Genomic DNA, 23,142 nt, shown 5'->3' on the forward strand with positions numbered 1-23,142 from the left:
TGTTTTGTCAAATTATTTGTTGGAGTACTTCAATTATGAGATGGATTTTCAATCGCTTATCATTTTACGGTTTTGAGTGACTCATCCTCATCCTTCGAGCCTTTTTCCTAACTATGTTGGGGTCGGCTTTCAGTCTAACCGGATGTAGCTGAGTACTAGTGCTTTACAAGGAGCGACTGCCCTATCTGACCTCCTCAACCCACTTACCCGGGCACCCATTTAGTTAGACTGGTGTCAGACTTACTGGCTTCTGACTACCGGTAACGACTGCCAAGGATGTTCAATGACAGCCGGGACCTGCAGTTTAACGTGCCACCCGAAACACAGTCATTGGTGTCTAAGATATACTTAGAAAGTACATACAAACTTACTCACTACACATAACAACAAGGATGATAAAATAATATATAGGCAAACAGTTAAAGAAAAAGTTAACCCCCACCAAAATAAAGCTTAAAATTCTTCCCTCATGATCTAGATTTCCAAATTGCCGGCAGATTCTACCGCAATTCTGTATTCACACTTCTGGCTGGCAGCGGGAACTAGTCAGGCGTCCTGGACGTGACTAGGTTTTTACTAGAACAGTACTATATTGTGCTCAGAAATTCTCTATGTATTCCGTATAAAGTGTGCTGATAATTTTGATAGGAAGAATTTTGAATTAGTACTTTTAAGGGTGTTAGGCTAATTACCGCGGCATACTGCATACTAAATTGTCGGCTGGAACTTATTTGGTCCGATAATAATAGTTCAACATTTGTTTTAATTTAGTGCGTGTGCATGTGCAATCATCGCCACGCTAATTTGTGAGTCCAATCAAACTATAATCTGTCGACTAAAAGTTTTAAGTTTGCGGGTGCTCTGACATAAATAAATGATTATGTTCAGAAAATCGTTTATTGTTAGAATGTATAAGAAGCTATTTTATTTTGGCACCAAAACTGGAGTTCCGAACGACCACTCTTCAAATGTTATGGCATGGGGTAAAAAATAAACATAGAATACAGAAGGGTGACCTAAAGATTTTCTAAAATCCTCAAAAATTATTTAATTAGAAAAGCTCAAAATCACTACTTCAACAATCAAGAATTCCAGCGAAGCGCAGTCCTGTAGCGCACAATTTATTTACGCTGGAGTGTAGCGCACTCATTTATCGGCCCAATAAAATAAATCAGCCGCGTTTAGCCCGGCGACGTTTACGCGCGGTTGACACGTCGTTGCCGATTAGGCTGGGTGTAGACTTGCGGTTTGTTCTGATGCTACCGTTAGCATCAGAACGTTTTTCACGTATTACCTCTATTATTCCACCACCCAAGGGTAGTCTGGTAGAGAACGTCTAAAGCGTTAAGTCTGCCACTGTTCATTATGCTAGAAGTACCTATAAATATTTGCTGACAGAATTAAAAATATACTTACTTTTGCGTTGATTACATTAATTAAAAATTGAGAGTTCGCGCGAAAATGTATTGAACGCACAATAGTGGTTTTAATACATTTTCTTAACATGACCTTCAGTGACATAACTTTACTGTGAGTAAATTAATATCAATATTATATTTTTCTATAATCCCAACTAAATATTATGTTCTTTGCAATTAAGTAAGGCATTACAAAAATTACCACCAAAACGCACTTGTACAAACAGCCTAACGCCCAGTAATCTCGGCTCAAAATAGCATCGTTTCCAACATTCTGACGGGCTCAAATTATTAGGATACCCGCTGAAACTACGATATCTAACATTTCACCGTGTTTTTTGTTTACATTCCACTCAAATATACGGTTTCCGTATCTGCCGTGATTATTAAACGTTCATTTAGTTTCCTCTGTTTACGAATTTTTGGGATGCCTTGTGATTATTTTTTAATGATTTTGTCGAAGAGAATTTCAGAAACATTTTTGGATCCATTAATTAAGTGGTTAATTTGTCACTCTTTTCTAAAAATCTAAAACCACCTTCGTGTAATAAAATTTCAAGTCACATACAGTCACTTTCATCACCATTTCCCCAAAAACGAGCACATAGTACTCACAACACAACCAAAATAGATTTCCATACCCCATACAAGCCCCAAAGCCCTTTGTTTCTATTATTTGAAAGCATTTCAGCATAAATTCGACCAGGATTCCATTCGAATCTCCCTTTGCTCTCCAACCAATATCCTAGTTTCATATGTTAGAGTTTCGAACCTCGAAACGCAACGTAACATTCCAAAAATCCCTTGAAACCGATCAAAATTTGCATCCAACCACGCAAGACAATCACTTACTCTAAGTAATTGGCAAGCACCGTTTAGATAACCAATCAAAGGCTCGTGACCTCAAAGACGAGGATCCTACAGCCAATCATGAACCTAGAATACAAGATCCTAAAGTTCAAAGTCACGTAGCAGGGGATCCTGAGATGTAGGTAATACCGAGATGGGAAGCAAACGTAAAGGCCAGATATCGGCCTAACAGCGTAATTGAATATCGGGCTTGAACCTCGATTGACCTAGATATGAAAATTCCAAGTTGATTTGTGCTTCGAGTCGTTTTTATGAAGCACGGATGGCAAAGATGTAGTCTGGAATTTATTATTGTACTCCTTTATGTAGTTTGATCTCCAGAGCATTTTAGCCTTTATATAGGGTGATTATCCTAATGAAAATATAAAAAGTTTCTTTTGTTTGTAATCATGAGTAGAATCACGTGCTCAAGCATCGGTCAGTAATTACCAGTCACCATACTTTAATCCTTGATTATAAATATTGCTATCAAGATCCTTTTACAATTGTAATACACAAATGATCCAAAGATAAGAATATCATCGATAAAAATACCGATCTGAATTAAATCGGATTTAACACCAAATTTCTAGATAGATAAAAAAGTAAATTAGCTTCAGTACGATTAAATGATTAAATAGTGCTTGCCGAATCAATTTCAAATGTAACATTTTATCTGAAAGAATTTGTATAGTATTATTACACCTTTGTTGACTCTACCGAGAAAAACTTAGATGGAATGAAAAGATGCAATAACAGATCCATTCGATCGGAAGTATTTAATCGTGGAATGGAATAAAAAACCGGCTAAGTGCGCGTCGGAGTCGCGCACGCAGGGTTCCGTACCATTAATTTTATAAAACGGATAAAATAATCACGTTTGTTGTATGGAAGCGCCCCAAAATATTAATTCCAATTTAATTTTCAGTATTTGTTGTTATAGCGTCAACAGAAATATCAACATCATCTGTCAAAATTTCAACTATCTAACTATCACGGTTCATAAGATACAGCCTGGTGACAGATGGACGGACGGACGGACAGAGGAGCGAATACAATAGGGTCCCGTTTTACCCTTTGAGTACGGAACCCTAAAAACAGTTTAATCAAAGAGCTATTATAATAATCTAGTTTTTTCTCCATCAAATAAGTGCGGACTTTTAATGGTATTTTATCTAGATTGGCTGTTCCATGAAATTATTCTGAAACTGAATTTATCTCATTCGCATTATTGAAGGTAGTTTTTATTTTTATGCTTACTCCTATGTTTTCTTCTTTTGGTACTATCGGTAACAGTTTCATCTTTTTATCTTGACTTTGATTGATAGAAAGTTGTCGTACTAAATTATCTGTTTTGTCAATTTCTAGAAGTAAGCTGACATTTCTAGGACACAAAAGAAAATGTTGGAAATAAAATACACTTTTGTGATTGCATATATTTTGTGTACAATACCAAAAAGAAATTAACTTTACCACAGTATGGCAAAACTTAACAATACCTTATCATCTTCCTGCCCTGTTCCCAAGTCATTTATGGTCAGCGCAACATGTCTTTTTCTTCCATTACTCTCTGTCAGACGTCATACTTACATCCACTCCCTTCTGCTTCATGTCCTCTTTCAGGCAATCAATCCATCTTTTCCTCGGTCTACCTCTGCCTCTCCATCCTTCCACATTCATACTTAGCACACTCTTTGTAGCATGCGTTTCACACCGTCTCATCACATGCCCATACCACGACAAACGCTGACAAACTTTACAACATCTAATACCAATTAATAAATCAGTTTGATTAGAAAAGTAAGTTTGTATGTATGTCACCTTCAAAATATAATCCAATCTCAAAACATCCACATATTCTCCCCCATCTATTATTCAATTCTATTAACATCTTTGACAGTTCAAACAGTTGTGTTGCCAACAGTCCTAAGTATGATAGGGTCAGCGTTTTAAGTAAAACCGCTAAGCGGACGTTCGGTCGAGTCGAGTGGCTTCTTACAAATAAAAATCTATTGTGCGCTCAGTAGATTACTTGGAGATGTTAGTGAGATTTTTGGATGTGGTATGTAGTGTAGACGATTTTGTGTGTTGTATGTAGCAAGGATTAAAATTATGCTACGCTGCTTCTTGTAACTATTTTATTTTTGAATAGTAATAGACGCACTTTTCCATGTTAAGTGTTCCACTTTTTATCTGTGTCAGACAAAAATAAATAAATCAATGTTTTTATTACCTTTGATGATAGTCCACATGCAAATATAAGCGAGCAAAGGCCAAAATGAAAAAAAAAAAACGAATTTAACCTCAACTGTAGATACCATTCACGTATAATAGGTAAAGTTGAGTAGGAAATATTTTTTTTTCATTCTTTCAAAATCTTTCCATTGCTTGTAGCTCTAAAAAAATATACCGCATCAACTCCATTCCTGATTCCTAAACTCTTGACTTCTATTTGTAGTCCAATCCATTGTAATGGTCGACGAAGGGGCCTTAATAAACAAATGTGAATATAATTGGAACTACTGACATTATTTGTTTACTTATAACTATGCTGTTACTGTATCGTTAGGGTCGAAAGTTAGATATGGGTCAACGATCTGTGGTATTTTGTTTCGGTCATATCTGGATGGTTTTGGAAATAAATCATATCCTTCTTCAACATATTATTGTTTTGAACTTGAAACACAACTGTCGGTAAAGCCAATCTTTTGGCTAGAGCTCCTAAATGTTTAAACTTTAATGCAAATTTCCTCGGTACTTTAGGGCACTGTGATGTATCTGACTCCTGGTCTACTCGCTATGGAAGGCACGTTAAATCGGTGGGTCCAAAGCTGTCATTAGAACATCTTGGGCAGGCGTTACGAGTAGTCAGAAACCAATCTGCTACTCAGTCTTATCAAAAGGTATCAATTTGCCCAGGTTGTGGACGTCAGATAGGCAGTCACTGCATGTAAAGTACTGATACTGAAATGCATCTGGTTACACTGGAAGTCGAACTCAACATAGTCACAGCAAATGGTGATTTAGCGGCAGACCTTTTTTATCAATGTCGATGAAGAACAATTAATCGCACAGGCGTTGCTCAATCCAAAATATTTAACCAAATAAACTATATTTCTCATGTGAAAATATACGTAATATTGAAATATCACGCTTTATTCTCATTAGTCTTGTTAATAGATAACCGTGGCAATGAAATGGGGTAACTATGGGAAAGTTCTGATGACTTCTAATGCGATGTAATAAGGCTAACAAATGCATGGGGGATTTTGACCATAATGCCCCTTTGTTTGGTCATTGTCAATAATAAAAGTTGTAATTTAGGAATAAATTGCATATTTTTATGAGTGGCGTTTATTTTTATGAGAGTCTAATTTTTGGTAGTAGCTTCGCATTTTTTTTTAATTTTATTGTTCCATGTGAACCATTGCAGTAGCGTCTGTAATATAATCTATTATTAAAGGCATATCCGGACTTATCTGACAGATATACTATAGCTTTTGGTATCACAGGTATACAGGCGGAATTTTTTGCAGCCTTTATCTGGATAGCATCATAAGCTAACAATCCATCAGTAGCCAGTGAAACCGGGCCTTAATATTATGAAGCTGGATAGTCTGAACGCGCTTATCTCAGGAACTACTAAACCTATTTGACTTTTCTACGTTAAATGGCATATTTATCGAGGAAGATTATAAGTTACTTTATATCCGAATGTATGAAGTATAGTTCCCATAGGCCGCGGCTGAAACCACGGAAGCTAGTTAGTAAATAAAACAGTTCGCTATTGTAAGTTCCGTTACAAATATAATCTTTACCAATTAGCAAACGAACACTGTCGGCGGATAGATTGGACCGTGTGAATGATTATGTTTATTCTTTACTGTGTACAGTCTGTGCTGTTTGTAGTGGCTAAAGCGCAATGGTATTAAGAAATAAAGTTTTTTTTTTCAGTATGTTTAGTCACATTTTTGATAGTAATTTATTTTAATAAAAGTCAAATTAAACCCTAATATTTTTTTTCATACATGTACGTACATTTTACGAAAATATAGTGTCTTGATAAAAATAAAGCAAAATATTTAAATTCCTTTACAAGAATATTACTTTTTTTATTGATAGTGCTTTTACTTTTTCTCTTTCAAAGAGCAACTTTCTCTGCATCAATATTGAATATTAGCTTTACAACTGCAAATCACAACCGTGTAACAAAATATGACAAATAATGAACAAATCCAAATAATTAAATGCAGTGAAGTTAATGACGCATACGAAAGTGAAATCATCAACAAATAAAAACTAAAAAAAAACAAATATGGTCGAAGAAAGTTATTTGTAAACAGCTCCAATGTTTTCCAAGAAATGAAAGAAAATGTTAAAGACTTGTAATATGGTTTTCTGCTTGCTTAGAGGTATGGTTATTAAATTATAAATACCACTTCAAGATACTTTTAAATCATTAAAATAACTTAATCATGGTTTTATTTACATGTAGGTATTTATTTGTGGTAAAAAATATTGCCTCAATACTAACAATATACTTGTCAGATTTATCCCTTGTCATACCAAGAATTTTCGGTTTAATCGATTTTCAAGTATGTGCATTTGAAACTAAGCTGACCAGTTCACGTTGTTCTTAATTTATATTCAATAGAATGTAAGAAACACAAAATTCAATTTAACAAAAAAAAAAAAAAACAATTTGTGCCACTTCTTATTTCACACCACCAAAAAAAATATACATAGTCTACTTATTTAAATTGGCATTAACGTTTTTATCAGAAAACTATATTTAGAACCATTTTTGCATACAATAGGAGCCATTAATTGGTACACTTGAAGTAATTTGTATTTTTTCTCGATACCAATGTTAAGTGTCGTGACTATAGTGATCGATCCATTATTGATAAGAAATGCTCTATTTCGAATGTAATTGATCGACATGAGATACGTTCAACGCGTTAACTTTTTTTGTTTTTGTTTTTTTTATTAAGATATGCAATAATGTGCTAGTATTGTTTGAGGATTTGGTCTTGGAATATCATTTTTGGATCCCCGACAAGTAATATCGAAATTCCAAAATGCATGATGAAAGTGTTCCAATTTTAATTTTGAAAGCATGAATGTGAGAGTAATTCTATTCGTCTGTATGAATGGATTTCAAGCCAAAAGTAATCTTCGAACCGATTTTAAACGAAAGGTGCTAAGATAATTTGGAGCCTTAGAAAGGACATAAGCTACATTTTATCCGGGTGCAGAAAGTAGCTAACCCCAGCGCGGCGAACAATGCCAGTAGAACAACTAGTTTTATCATAAATGCTTGTTGATGTTGGGACTGTTCAACGTCAGCTTATATCAAAAACATAATCAAAACCTATTATCGAAAGTTTCCATATAAAACAACCAGGCAATACTTATGGTCGGTCCTGCGCCTGATCTCTCTCCAGTCGTGTCGGATTTCCGTCCCATCGGGCTATGAGAGTGAAGGAATAGTCAGTGCACCTGTGTCTGCGCAAATGCTCGTGCACTATAATATGTCCTGCACAGCTGGCTGGCTGATCTCCTTATATGAGAACAGCCGCCGTGAAATCGGCCTTGGATGCTATTATTATCTCTCTCATTCAAATATCTACCATCCAAACATTCAGTTTATTTTTTTCCTAACAGTTTAAATTCAAACAGTTACCGATACCATTAACAAATTATCAGGCAAACATCTCTGTTTTGTGATGACTCGACGGTTTAAGCGATCGCATCTGCCTAAAACGTTTGGTTGAAATGTTTAAATAAATGATACGGTGGAATAAATAATGTTATTTTGATTTTTGATACCTTTTTTTCATTTTGGATATGTTTTTAAATAAAGTGATAAATGATAAATGTTTTATGGGCATAAAAATAAGGTACCTGTGTTACAGGAGCCAGAAAAGTAAAGTAACGATAAAGTGATGTTAGGTCTGACTAAAGATACATAGGGTTGCCGTTGCTGCTGCTGTTACCGGTAGTATTCTTCCAATGCAAATGTTTGTCTAGAATCTTTTTGACGATATTTCGAGAAAGTTACCTGTTAAGTTCGGAGACAAATATTTGCAACCATAGACTTAGTACCTGTTAAGTTTGGAACTACTTATACATAAGTATCGAAAGTAATCTACATAAACTATTTTTTCCTGATGCAAATATTCACTCTTTAACCTAGTTTTAATACCAAGTGGTTTATTACATTCGATATTTTTCATGCACTTTTTCTATCGATATTTCATGACATAACTATCACGGGTTCAAGTTAGAAAATGTTAGGGGTGTTACACTGTCGATAACAGATCTTCGATAGCTTTAGTTTTTGTACCTTTATTTGAAATTGTAGGTTAAATATCAAGTGAGAGACTGTTTCTATATATTGTGAAAGATAGTCATTGAGTTAGTGGTAAGTGTTCTTCTAAACGAATTCACGTTATTTAGGAATATTATAACCGGCACATTTAGATTATTGTTTTATTATTATTGATTTCTGAATTTGTGTTATTTTTGATTGCTCGGCTCTATTCATTCCATTTTCCCTATTATCATACAGTAGAGTAGATATACCCAAGACATACCTATTATCTGGATAGATTTAAAGTTCTGAGATAACCTTAAGTTATTTCTTCGACTATGAAGGAAATAAATACCCTGTTTAATACGCTACATATTTTTATGTATAAAAAACAAGTTTACTACCTACGTACTTCCGAAAAAAGTCCCAACCACCTAACCCTAAGCCCACACAACTAGAAACAAACAATGTTTTTCAGAGCAACAGAGAACAAATTCAATTTGTTGTGTCCTCCACAAAAACTGTTGAACAAAACGTACGTATGTATGTCTGTATGTACGTACCATATTTGGGGCGTAACCACAAACAAAGCAACGATAAAATATGTAGCATATACATAGAAGGAAATTTATTGGAAACCGCTGTACGGGCAATGGTCGTGTGCATGTCGAAACATGCATTCGATTGGGCCCTAACATTGGTTAAAGTCACTTATAAAAAAAATATTTGCATAAATGTGACAAAAATTAACTAAAATTCTGAGCAAGGGCTAAGATTTCAATAGGCTCAGACTTGTACGCTATCAGAATTTTTGACCAAACAAGAAAATAAAAATATCGATAATAAAATACTTTAGACATTTTGACAGCACTTCAAAAACGTTCACGATGCTCTCATCAATAATATATAGTTCCTAATGTGTAAAAAATGAATTTCTTCTTATAAAAGTTCACACTTTCTGTATTACTGCTAATTAATTTATGTTCCATTATTAAATAATACACCAATATCGCAAAATAACTGGCCACTAATAAAATTATTCACCAAAACCGATGGTAACGCTTCCCCCAGTACCTAACCAATCAAAATTTTACTTCACCACCCACACATAAAGTCCAAATTCGATTCACGAACCAATCATTTGAATTTCACACATCAAAAAATCTAGGAATACGAACGAGCCCACGCAACGGTGAAAATAATTAATTTCTACCAAATCCATTACTGCTGAGTGCTTCTCTATAAAACTGTTGGCTTAACAATAACTCACTGTGTTTTAATAATCATACTGCTATTTAGTTTTGTTTATTTTTAATGCAGTATTTTTAATGTCAATTAAATTGTTGGTTGGTGGTTCATTTTTATAATTGAGTCTTTGCTGTTTTTGTTGGGGATTATTATTCGTGGTTTATATTTGCAATATACTTTGGTAATTTATATTTTATTGTATATTGCCTATCAAAAATTAATATCTATTGACAGGACACCACTAAAGAAAAAAACAACGAATTACAAACTATAAAATATCTAGTAGGTGACCAACAACGAATACTTGCCTTTGGATGATCAATTTGAGTGATCAATTCTGCACCAACTCTTATGACATACTAATTTGGGTAAATCCAAAGACTAATCTAGCTACAGCTTCTAGAAACATAACCCTAAAATGCTGACGAAAAGAGCAAACAATACCAGTGTCGATATCACAGAATCTCGATGACCAATCAATTCAGTCTGGCAGGTGGCAGCAATATCCGTCCAGAGCCAATCAATCTGCCAGTCTATACATACATACCTTGCCCTATTGTTGGCCTTTTTTGCAAAGTCCTATTGCGAAGTTTTTGGGAAATACCTCGACCGTTTTAGGGTTTGCAAGCCGAGTTTTAGGAGGTGTTTCTCGATGGTTAATCGGCGTTCTGAGGACACTTCTTTTCGTATATGGGTAAGAAGTAGCTTGTGTTATTCTTATGTGAATGTATACTAATATGATAAAACTGAAGAGCTTGTTTGTGTGAACGCGCTAATCTCAGCCATCATTGTCCGATTTGGAAAAATCACATTGTATTAGATATCCCATTCATCCAAGAATATATCTACTTATCCGGGAGCGGTAAGTAGTTCCGTCATGATGCTGGTTGAACTGCGGGGAACAGCTATTAATAATATAGATACAGACCTGGCCGATAACTATGTGCGTAATCTATGATTTAAAATAAAATACCTGTAATGGTATTTTGGTGTTTACAGATGCTGGTGTTGATTTTCGAAGAAAATTTGTGTGAACTCAGTTTCATTACCGATTTCCTCGAATATGAAATTTTCACTAAATGTGATGTCGTGCTTTCCAGAAATCGGTAATTCGCTGTTTCCTGTGTAATTTAATCCTGTATGTGGTAATTCTACTAATAATATTAAAAGCTTAAGTTTTTTAAGGATGTATGTAGGTATGTATTCAGACGGCAGACAAAACAGAATAGAAGAAGAGAACATATAAATTGGGGATCATTGAAGGAGCATGATAACGTTTTCAAAGATCATAATCTTCGAGTTTCAGAACATAGACACAAATACCCACCCACTATACAAACAAAATACTTTTAATTCAAGCAGACCACAGCCAATTTTCTCAAAGGGGAAATTTCTAACACCACACAGAGCTACACATACCTATATCCCGCAGTTGGCTTATAAATTTATCCGCACAAAGGTTGCAGGATTCCTCCTGCACTTCCTACTGGCTTCAGGCTCAAAGAGCTAGATCGCGATACGCGGAGACCCGAGGTCTGGTACCATGGAGAACAAAATTGCTAGCGGAGGTGCCATAACAGAAATTCTTTTAAGAAAGTAGCGCGCCAAAAAAATGGAATCGACTTCCAAAATGGATGGTGTCTAATGGATGACCTAAGTTTATTTTGCCACCTACTTCTAGGAGGATGCACTTAAAATTAGCTATTTATTGTCTTTTTAGTGTTTTTGGAAGTCAGTTCTATTTTTTTGTAAAAGTTTTTTATTTTTGGCTATTAAATGATAAGCATAGTTGTCGAATTGACAACCTCCTCCTTTTTTAAGTCGGTCAGAAATGTAGTTGTACGGTGCACGAGGAACCTTAATGTCTTCGCCCTTATACGCCCAGAAATTTAAGGAACCCGAACGCCTCTTTAGTTCGCTCATAACTGATCGTTTCTTTCATGCCTACCGTACGATTTGACCCAGCAGAAGGCACCTGATCTAGCTGCGATACGGCACCTCCGCTCATTTTTCCTTACTTCGTGTCTCGCACGGATTATGCCAGAGTGAACAATTTATGCGTTTTAATTTAAGTTTTGAAGTTTGGTTTTTCGATTGAATTGTAGGATTGAAATAGTTTGGTGTTAGATGAATTTATGGTATTGAGTTTTAGGTGTGCTAGTTAGGTACCTATATAAAATAACCTAAATTGCAATGTTAGAAAGTTATGTGGATTATGTCATTTGTCTAGTGGTTCCCAAGCTCGTCTACTATTGTTTACTATATCTGATTTGATTCCCGGGTCATGTCGAACCGAAATCACTGTGTGGATTTTAGGAGACTTTTACTACAGCAGTCTTTATGGAATCTGGAAGAGTGTGGTGTACGGTCTGGATGCCTTTATCACTACATAGTATAAAACAAAATTGCTTTTTCTGTCCCTACGTCCCTTTGTACGCTTATATCTTCAAAACTACGCAACCGATTTACATGCGGTTTTTTTTAAAAGATACCTAGATTGATTAAAGAGTAAGGTTTATATGTATAGTAACATACATTAAATAGTGGGGAAACACTGTTATCCCGTGCGAAGCCGGGGCGGGTCGCTAGTTGAGTATAAATATGAAGTTATACTACTTTTCTTTAATATCAAATAATGGGCAATAAACTTTGAACTCACCTTTATTTGCGATTTTCATTTGTTTTTAGTTGTTAACGGCGACCTCTCACATGACCCCTTCCTAGCTAGCTGACCGCGCTCTCATATAGCCTAATGGCCGGCGGCTAAGTCTTCACATGGTGTTCTACAGTCTCACTCAATAGCAGTTCCTTCTCGCTTACTTTTATGTACCATATAATAATAGGTAGTTTTGTTTATTGCCGTATACAGTATGCAGTATTTAAAGGATCTTTTTTATTTGAATGGAGTAAATTGTGGATAACAATTGAATGGAGTAAATTGTGGGTGTGTGATGTGGATTAAAACTTAAATCGATCGGTTAATGTGGCCTATGGTTTATTAAATGTGGTAAATTTTTGTATCTTTCTTCCTTCTGAAGTGAAGAACATTTATGTTAATGTAACGTGTCTGTGTATAAATAAATGGTTTAAACTTTAAATGGTTTCAATGATTTATTCATTTAAATTTTTAATAGTCATTCAATTTAATTAGGCTATGTAGTTTTAATATTACACAATTATTGTGTTGATCCAAAAATAAAATACAAAAGAAAATTTCATTTATTTAACAATAATAAACAACATGGATACTTAATAAATTAGTCTTGCAATAACTTAGCTAACAATGCCATAGAGATTAAAACCACAGAAGAATTAGCAATATTTCCACTGCTCATATACCCAAATCTTCTAGCTTGCAATATAAGTTCCAGTATCGAGTCCATGACTTCCAAGTTATTCGATAGAATCTGGTCTTCTGGTAGAATGAACCCGTGGGTGCCGTTATCTCGAAGCTCGTAGCAGTAGACTAGAGGAACTTTGAGGCGTTCTTTTACCCAGTCTACGCTGCCACCAGATGCTTGGTCTGTAAAAGGCAGAAATAAATTAGGCATTAAGTACATTTAATACAAGCCAATTTTGTTACCCGTGATTTTGCCAACATCTAGAAAGAACTTGGAAAAGAGGAGTCTATAGAATTCCTTGATAGATGAGTTATCTGATAAGTACTGAAATAATTTATTTAATTGTACTAGTAGTTTCTGTGATAAGCACGTTTAACCAAATAAACATACTCTTCACTTTTGTTAAACTGTTCACTGTTGTTTCGTTTATTGTCAATAAATATTATTCGATAAATACCATAATAATTAACAGAACGATTACTCAAAATCCTGTTAAAATACTTACAGATAACTTCAGCGATGTTTCCAGTTTCATAGCTAGTACCATATCTGACCGACAAAGCACCCATAGCACGCCTACCAATCTTCATCTGAAAAAAGTATTACACAAACTTAGCTTTATCAGTGACTGTCTGTCTGTTTACGATATCCTCATTAACTACGAAACAAAACTTCATGGGAAAAGTGAATTTTGATATAAATTGGAATTTATGATTATTGAACATATTTTCCATCACGCGATTACATAAAAATCTAATATGTGAATTGCATATTGGTAAAACCAGTACATCAAGATAACGCCAATCTTCAGGCGCCTGATTACCCTAAATACCATTATCGTATTATGTCCAAAATTCCATCATATGGATTATAGAAAACCGTTTAACGTTTCCCCATTTAAACAAATAATCATCATCATTACGACACGACATAACGTGTTCTTCCATGTTTCGAATGGAACGATAAACCGAAATGACATGATAAACTGCAGGTCCTGGCTATCATATGAACATCTTTATCAGTCGTTAAGGGTAGTCAAAAGCCAGTAGGTCTGACAAACAGTCTTAGCTAGGGTATTGATTGGGTTGCCCGGGTAACTGGACTGAGGAGTTCAGAAAGGCAGTCGCTCCTTGTAGAACTCTGGTATTCAACTGTATCTGGATACACTGAAAGCTGAACCCAACATAGTTTGGGAAAAGGCTAGGCAGATGATGAATCATCATCGTCATCCCTATCTCGAGTCCGAGGATATAGCGTGTAGCTGTGACTGATTACTTCAATAGGTATTATCAAGTCCAACTTACAGCGTCTTCATAGTTAGCCAAAGGTTCAGTAGTATTTCCAAAAGGCAACATCAACAGCTGACTGTACGAGTGGAAGGAAAGGTACATATCAATCTTGTCTCCAATAGATTCTATGAACGTTGATAGGGATCTGGTCTCCGGTTCTGAGAATGGTCCAAGACCTGCATAGGTATCTAGCGCTGGATTGCTGCTTGCACCAACAACTGTTGACAGAGATATCATTAAGATTATAAATAGTTAGCCTTTCTACTTCAAATTAGATCAGGGTCCAGAAGATAAGACTAAATATGATGAGGTTCCTAATTTACAAAGTCATTTTTATCTTCGACATGATAACTATGTATACTTACCAAGCCAGTTATTATTCCAGTTTCTGTTCAAATCGATACCGACATGGTTGCCAACCGGTCTTCTATTCTTGCGCCACATCCTATTCTGCAAATGAACAAGTACCATCAACACACAAATCAAATAAAATCACTCCAGTATCTAGAAGGCCAAAATATTTTACCACTGTATGAGTCCAAATATAGCCGTCAGGATTAGTTACTGGGAAGATATACCAATCAAAATCTCTAGCTGCAGCAATTGTTTCTTCATCATTACTAGTAAGTAGCTCATTAGTGATAAAGTTAACTGTAGCTGGTGATATCCATTCCCTTGAGTGGATTCCTCCTTCCAAGAAGATTATTCTTCTGCCTTCACCGTGGGATATTTTCAAGCCTTTGATTTCACGGCCTTCGTAAGTCGTACCACCTTTTAGAATGGTTACTATACTTGGGTAAGATATAGCTAGATCATCGATCCAGTGATTAATGCCATCTAAGTCGTAGTAGGAATTCCATGTCATGCTTCTGAGGTTTCTTTGGGTGTAAGTTTTGACTGGTTCTCTGTCTATTGCTCTAGAAAAATGATAGACCTAATTAACTTCGAGATTGGCTCAAGTGGTAGATTATTGTTGATCGATTCCCCCAATCAACACTTTTTTATTGTTCGAAAACTTATTTAGATCAAAATTATCAATAAATTGTTGTTTTAGTCTATTTTAGTTTAAGATATAATATTTTTAACATGTTTCTAAATACATACAAATTATGATCGTCCGTCATACTTACTCTTGAATATTGGGATTTGATATAACAAACTCCACATTATAAGCTTTCAATAAACTTTCAAATTCACTTTTATGTTCAGGACTGGACAAAACATCTACATTATTGACCAAAGCACTAGGTTCTGTCCAGAAATCGAACCTAGGATCACTGTCTTGCAAACCTCGAAGTAGCTGAACTTGATTCTCATTTTTTGGAAAAACTCTGTACAAGGTGTAGTTATCAAAACGAATTTTGTCACTAAAAATACTCGGTAAAGTTAAAACTAAACATAAAAATAGTAACTTCAACATTTTTGAAAAAATAATGTCTCAAATTCGAGACGTCCAATTGTTTGCTTTGCCCGCACTAATAAATAATAACTTATCAAGTCAACGTGAATTAACGCTCAATAAGATAAAAACGTTTATAACACTATTCGAAAAGTCGATATCGAAATACCGCATATAATTGATCTTGTACATAAATCCATTGTTGATAGCAATACAGATATCAAAATTATCTTTCCCAATTATAATTTATTAGATACTCAATAATGATTGCAATGCATACCTGTCTACCTTTGCGTCATAATATACTTAACATCTAATCATAATGGGGTTAGTGATACTCCACAACTATGTCAACTTCAAGTATATTTACCATTTGATTTAACCTTTCTATTGAAATTCCATTGTTAATATCTTCATCATCTAGACTTTTGAAATTAACTTCAATTGCTTTTGTAACATTGCCTATGCATACGAGACATACCCTGCATATGAGTTGCAGTTCATTGATTATAAATGTTCTTATCTTCTACGATATTTCTACGGTCTTGTTAGTAGTTTCAGATAACATACAAACATGCAAATTTTCCTTATTATGTTTAGAATTGAAATCGGTATAATTCTGATAATCAAAATTTTCATAATCTCCAGACATGATATCTTTTGAAGGCGATATAACATCGGACTGTTTTATAGCATCCATAAAATAAAGGCAATAAAATCCATAGTCACATGTTATATTCGAAATAATACACAGAATAATAGGTTATTTCATGTTTTGAGTTATTTATTGGGTAAGTGACCCAGCTTTTATCACGGCCAGTGTGAATCCTAGGACGTCGGGAAGTAAGACCAGACATGCGTAATTATTCTTGTTTATATAGGTTCCAATTATTGCAGTGCTAATTAAACAAATGTCGTATTTATTGTTTCCTAGCTTATTAACGAAGCTATGGGAAATAAAGTCATAAAACGTCATTGTAATGCCAGAAATCTGGCCATGATTCTGTATCTGTTCCTTTTAATGATAAAGTATCCTAGTCACAGCAAAATAATATGACAATGATGATGAATATAGTCTAGTTGTCACATAGTTATTATCCGATTATTCGACAAAGGTCACTTCTTTTGTCATTAAACGAAACAATTAAATAACAAAACTTTAATTAATAAAAACAAATCAACATCAAACACAAAATATCTATCAGATTGCACACGCATTAATCCGGGTATTTTGATAAATTCTGTGCTAACCCCAAATAAGAAATTGCAATAAGAGCATTGAATTTACGGCCTTAATATCCCACCTAGAAGAATAATTTCACAATAACAGCCAAATAAATAAGAACAGAAAATTTCAAAGCAGTGGCGTTACTAGCTTTCATGTAACCAAATCTCTTGGCTTGCCACACCATCTCGATAATAGAATCCATAGTTTCTTCTCCAGTTGGTAAGATCTGGTCTGGTGGGAGCAGATGGCCGTAGACGCCTCGGTCTCGAAGCTCATAGCAGTATGTTAGAGGTACTTTCAGATGTTCCTTTACCCAGTCTACGCTTGTTCCTGCTGCAAAGTCTGTAAAGGTAGTAAGTCTTTTGAGTAAGGTAAGATCATGTCAAGAGAGTCATGGTGATCTTCACCAAGCACCAAGCTCACAACTATGAGTGTGGGTTCGATGCCAGTATCAATGAAACTTTTCTATGTTTTATGTCGGTAGATTCTAAATATATCTTGGACAAAAATTACTGATTAAAGGTGAAAGGAAACATCTCGAGCAAACCTGGTCATGTTTGAAATCACTAACCCTCATTGATCCCTAATAATAATATTATGAACGTCAAAGTTTGTATTTGGGAAAGGTGAATGTATTATCAACTGCTAACATAAATAAACATGTTCATGATAATCACTATCACCTTTAAAATTATCATTAATTATTATAATAGGTACTTACAAATAGCTTCAGCAATATTGCCTATAGTGTACTGCGTTCCATGTCTGAACGCCAATGCTCCCAAAGCACGTCTACCAATCTTCATCTGAAACATCAAATAAATTAGTATTAACAAAGCCAAAGTTCACCGACTACATAATCGTAAATTTTCTATTAATTTGTACGTTCAATTAATCACTCTGTCTTTACGTTACGCTTTTACGCCAAAACTACGTAACCGACTTTTTTTTAACGACGTCAAAAATCATCAATTGACCCCTCCCACTGTGGTTTAGCAGCAGTGAGGGAGTGTCAGACTCTTACTGACTAAAAACCGTCGTGTTCCGTAATAGGCCTTTTATGTACCAGGGCCCGAACTACGTAACCGATTCAAACGGAGTTTGGTACATTATGTAGATAGCTTAAAACCTGATAAAGGACATAGGCTACTTTAATCCGGGTTAACAATTCGTTGTGAATAAAAATTATAATTCATCTCATCAGACATAATTATAGTCTCTAGTACCTACTGAAATCAATACCACTTTATAGTAAAACTTATTGCTACATAGGTATATTGATCTCATTTCCACAAAATACAAATATTCCATTGTCACACGATACTGCCATTTCAGATATATTTCTGAGAATCAGAGTGCAATTTGTAACTGATTCTGTATTCAAGAATATATCCATGGAGTGTATCAATGTAACCTGGATTTTCAAATGGAATCTCTTTTGTGTGTCAAACAGTGTAAATAACTGGCTGGTTACAATAATATTAGCTTAGACTCAAAAAAAATACATGTTGCCTGGGAAACTGGGTTGAGGAGGTCAGATAGGCAGTCGCTCCTTGTAAAGCACTGGTACTCAGCTGAATCCGGTTAGACTGGAAGCCGACCTTAACATAGTTGGGAAAAAGCCTTGTATGAACCTATTATATAAATACCCATTGATATTTCAAGGTATAGATACTGTAGCTGACGATGAAAAGAAGTAAAATAAAATAAATATACACCTATTCTAGGTTACAAAATATATAAGTTCTCTACTTACAGCATCATAATAATTAGCCAACGGTTCAGTAGTGTTTCCGAAAGGCAGCAAAAGAATTTGTCCCGAAGAGTGGAAAGATAAATACAAGTCTATTTTATCGGCCATATTCGCTATGTATGTGGCTAAAGTTCTGGTTTCCATCTCAGAAAATGGACCAGGACCGGCGTAAGTGTTGCTGGCAGGATTTGAGCTGGCTCCTATCACTATAAAAAGAAAAAAATAATGTTATGGTTAAAAAAAAAAAACACTAATTTACAAGAACAAGTTTAGAGCACCTATATAATTACAAAAATATCTAATTATGGAATTTATTTTTCAATAAAATCTGTACATTATTATTTTAAAATAGACTAAATTTATATTTACATAAAAAAAATATCTTAAATAATAAACTTATCCTGATATAATTTTTTGGCGTTAAATATATATTTGAATGTAAGAGGTTACTGTTTGTACACCATCAAAGGGTAATACATAATGGACATTTATTTTTCTATAATACTTGTACCTAGTATGTTCACGAATAAATGAATTCAATTGAAAAATAAACATTATCTTTGTAATATGTTTTCTTTATACTGCGTAGTACCCAAGTCTTAGTCACGCATCATCTCCTAAGACATCTAACTTTCAATTTTCGGAAGTAAAAACGTACAAAAAAATGAGCAAATATTTTTTCCACAATACAAAAAAAAAACCACAACCATTAAACCTAAAAATAAACAAAAAATTTCTTCAACCAATTTCTAAGGCGCGCAAGTTGGATCGTATCTTCGATAGATGGCGTTGGCATCGAGTTAGAAGTCGCTATGGTTTCGTTACGTCGGAAAGTATACGATCGCCGCGAACATTGTTCGTGTCAGCGCAAACTGCTAATGGCTAGCCCATCGCATTTTTTTTATATTAAATTTTTGAACAGCTATTCGCACGAAAGTGTCGATAGCTATTTTGACACTGGGTAAGAACTAAGGCTCTAGATAGACGGACTGAATTTCAACTGCAAATCAAACGTGCAGTCCGATTGCAGTTGAATTGCAGTCGGCGTGCAGTCGTGTTCTGAAGTTGATTTGCAGTTCTATTGTCAACTGCATTCAAACTGCCCTTGAACTGCAATTTGCAGTTGAAATGCAGTCCGTGTGTCTAGAGCCTAAATAAATTTTGATTATTATATTTATGAGTTTTAATGTAAAGAATTTTATTCTTTTTTCGAAGTAGGGCGAAGTCGAACTTTGTTGTTTGTTGGTACTTTTCTAGAATATTCTGTGCCGGCTGTAGTTTTTGAGATGTGTTATTTGTTACTTAGAGTAAAGGTTACCGTAGTGTTTTTTCAATACCTTCACAGAAAATGGTGTCGAATAAGCTTAAATTTTTTTCACAAGTGATTATATTTCATCCTTAGTTGGCACCTAAGCTTTTGTTCTCGGTGTACAATAGTTTAATTAATTTATTATTTGGGTACCAAACTTTATTGAATAATTAAAGAAAAATACTCACCTAACCAATTATCGTTCCAGTTTCTGTTGAGATCCACGCCGTATTCATCACCGAATTTACGTCTGTTCTTACGCCATAGCCTGTACTGAAAATTATCAAAACTTCCATTATTATAAAAATATTGCACAATATTGAGGAAACCTATGTGCTAATATTTTAAAGTTATTTTTGAAAATAAATACCAACACTTAGAAAAAAATCAGCGTACTCTAGTCAAAAATATGTATTAATAATATTTTTGCCCTATAGCGATACTTTGAGTGCGTAGCTAACCATTGTTTATTCATTGACAAAATTGATGGATAATACAATTTTGGTAGACCTAACATGAAACTCATTTGTCAATCACACGCAATGCGCTTTAGGCTAGCTTGTATGAAAAAACATTTAATAATAATACTTACGTCATTATTATATATTTTTTTATATTACTTATTTTTTAATGTATTTTATTATTAAAATTCAAAAATGTAATTTATATGTTTAACAATAAATAAATTATAAGAAAAATACTTACTCCAACATGCGTCCAAATATAACCATCAGGATTGGTCACAGGAAAGATATACCAATCAAATTCACGTGCAGCTGCCTTAGTTTCCTCATCATTACTATACAGAAGCTGATTAATCACGTAATTAGCTGTAGCTGGTGCAATCCATTCCCTAGCATGGATACCACTTTCTATAAAAACGGCTCTACGACCAGGCCCATGGGAAATCTTAACTCCTTTGATAATACGGCCTTCATGGGACGTTCCACCGACTATAGTTGAAACTACGTCAGGAAATACTTTAGCGAGATCATCAAGCCAATCGTATATGTCTTCTAAAGTATAATAGTCATCCCATTTCATGGTTTTGACATTGCTCCTTGTATAACGTTTCTTCTTTTCCTTGTCTATTAATCTGGAAAGATCGGTGGTTTTTGGTGTAGTCATTGAAGTGTGCAATCAGATTGATATCGTAATTGTCTGACCTTCGCAGGAATTTAGGGCGATTGTCAGTCTCACGGAGTAGTATAGTATTGATTAAATATTTAAATGACTTGCAAATTATGAAACCGAATTTATTTTTTCCTTAATTAAACTAATGAGTCAGACTTACGCACAAACAGTATATGAAAATATTTCAAATAGAATAAAGCACTCGGCAATTGTGTAACGGATTCTAGTCCCGTGCGGCTCAAATGTTTCTTTTATTAGAATAAAAAAACTGGTGAAATATACATGCGTCACATACCCACCCGCTGTAACTTAATTTTATGCAAATTCTGTTCAAACATTGTCAAACTAACCGTATTGTTTCGTACATTTTTTATTCATAGTCATTGTTTCGCTTCAAAAAACAGGAATATAAAACTCAGTACTTACTCTTGAATGTTTGGCAGAGTAACTACGAAATCAATTCCTTGAGCTGCCAAAAATCCTTCAAGATCATTCTTTAATTCAGGCTTAGACAAAACGTTGATATAATCAGCAGTCGGTACTGGATCATCCCAAAAATCAAAATCAGCTCCAGAATTTTGCAAATCTTCAAGTAATTTAATTTCTTCCAAATTCTTCGGTAGAACTTTGTATAAAGTATAATTATCAAATCGGAAAGGTTCACTAGCTACACTTAATATTAAAATTGAAATTATTGGAATTATTTTTAACGACATTTTTTGATGTCCACCGGACCAGCAACTGTATCTAAATAAGTAAAATATGGAGTTAGACAGTACAACTATATGATGTTGTTAAGCATTATAATGGTAGTAAAATTTTATGAGTGTGATATTAGTAATAGATAAAGTATGGGATCATAAATTTGATCAGATCGTAATGTAGGTATCTGATATGAATCTCAGACTTGCTTAGCCACTGAGTACCACTGAGTACTGTATCTATTTTAAAATGAGAAAAACTTCATAGTTTAAATTCTATTCAATGATTCTTCTTGTTTTGGGTCCTGCGGGAGAGAGTAACAGATTTGTACTGTCTCAAAGTATTCCATTATTTTTCCCTTGCAATCCAGGGACACTTTTGAACAATACAGCAAATCTGAAAATCCTCAGGAATCATGTTTTCTATGAACGGTTTACAGCAGCCAAAGTAAACAAAAATCCCCATAAATGTATTAGCTCGTTTAACTTATCTTAATATATCTTTATTGCGAGATCTTTTAACTAGCGTTATATTGCGGTCAATTTGATAACCAATTACTTATCAGAATTTTATGCAATGTTTGTGTATTGCGCTATAATGTTTCAACAAGTTTGTTTTTGGGAATTCAATATTGATATAGTCTGTGTAAAATGTTTGGTTTTCTCAAACAGTTAAGTACAATCTCCAAAGTCCAAGTTTACCAACAACATACCTAGACATAAGTTTTCTTTTCATGACACCTAGACATAATTTTTTATCATCAATATTCATATATACACAGTTGTTACAAGTACACAGTTGTATCAAGATAAAAACCGGCCAAGTGCGAGTCGGAAACGCGCACGAAGGGTTCCCTACTATTGTTTAGAAAATGTGCAAAAAAATCACGTTTGTTGTATGGTAGCCCCCCAAAATATTTATTGCATTCTAATTTTCCGTATTTGTTGTTATAGCGGCAACAGAAATACATCATCTGTAAAAATTTCAACTCTCTAACTATCACGGTTCATGGGATACAGCCTGGTGATAGACGGGCGGACGGACGAACGGACAGTGGAGTGAAAACAATAGGGTCCCGGTTTACCCTTTGGGCACAGAACCCCAAAAAACGGTTGACTATGTCGTGAGTGAAACTGGGCATTAAACAAAAGAAGAA

General features: G+C 34.6%; 1 protein-coding gene across 1 annotated transcript; it reads right to left on the reverse strand.

Moving 5' to 3' along the window:
- Window positions 1-12,929: 12,929 nt before the first annotated feature.
- Window positions 12,930-22,048, reverse strand: LOC110378814 (zinc carboxypeptidase A 1). Its single transcript, XM_049848928.2, has 12 exons — window positions 21,711-22,048; window positions 20,856-21,246; window positions 20,339-20,423; window positions 18,845-19,047; window positions 17,810-17,894; window positions 17,233-17,430; window positions 15,592-15,751; window positions 14,988-15,378; window positions 14,827-14,911; window positions 14,477-14,679; window positions 13,678-13,762; window positions 12,930-13,354 (listed from the first exon to the last, which is right to left on the reverse strand). The coding sequence occupies exons 1-12, from the start codon at window positions 21,998-22,000 to the stop codon at window positions 13,089-13,091; spliced, it is 2,442 nt and encodes an 813-aa protein (XP_049704885.2). The 5' UTR covers window positions 22,001-22,048; the 3' UTR covers window positions 12,930-13,088.
- Window positions 22,049-23,142: the final 1,094 nt, after the last annotated feature.

Source organism: Helicoverpa armigera, chromosome 20 (assembly GCF_030705265.1).
Source record: "Helicoverpa armigera isolate CAAS_96S chromosome 20, ASM3070526v1, whole genome shotgun sequence".
In the NCBI taxonomy this organism is placed as follows: domain Eukaryota; kingdom Metazoa; phylum Arthropoda; class Insecta; order Lepidoptera; family Noctuidae; genus Helicoverpa; species Helicoverpa armigera.

Coding starts and splice junctions, on each gene's coding strand:
- LOC110378814 (XM_049848928.2), bottom strand. CDS start 22,000: ATGTCGTTAAAAATAATTCCAATAATTTCAATTTTAATATTAAGTGTA. Junction 15,752..17,232: donor ATTTGGTTACATGAAAGCTA/GTAACGCCACTG, acceptor AGCTACTTCGAG/GTTTGCAAGACAGTGATCCT. Junction 15,379..15,591: donor TCAAATCCCAATATTCAAGA/GTAAGTATGACG, acceptor TCATTTTTCTAG/AGCAATAGACAGAGAACCAG.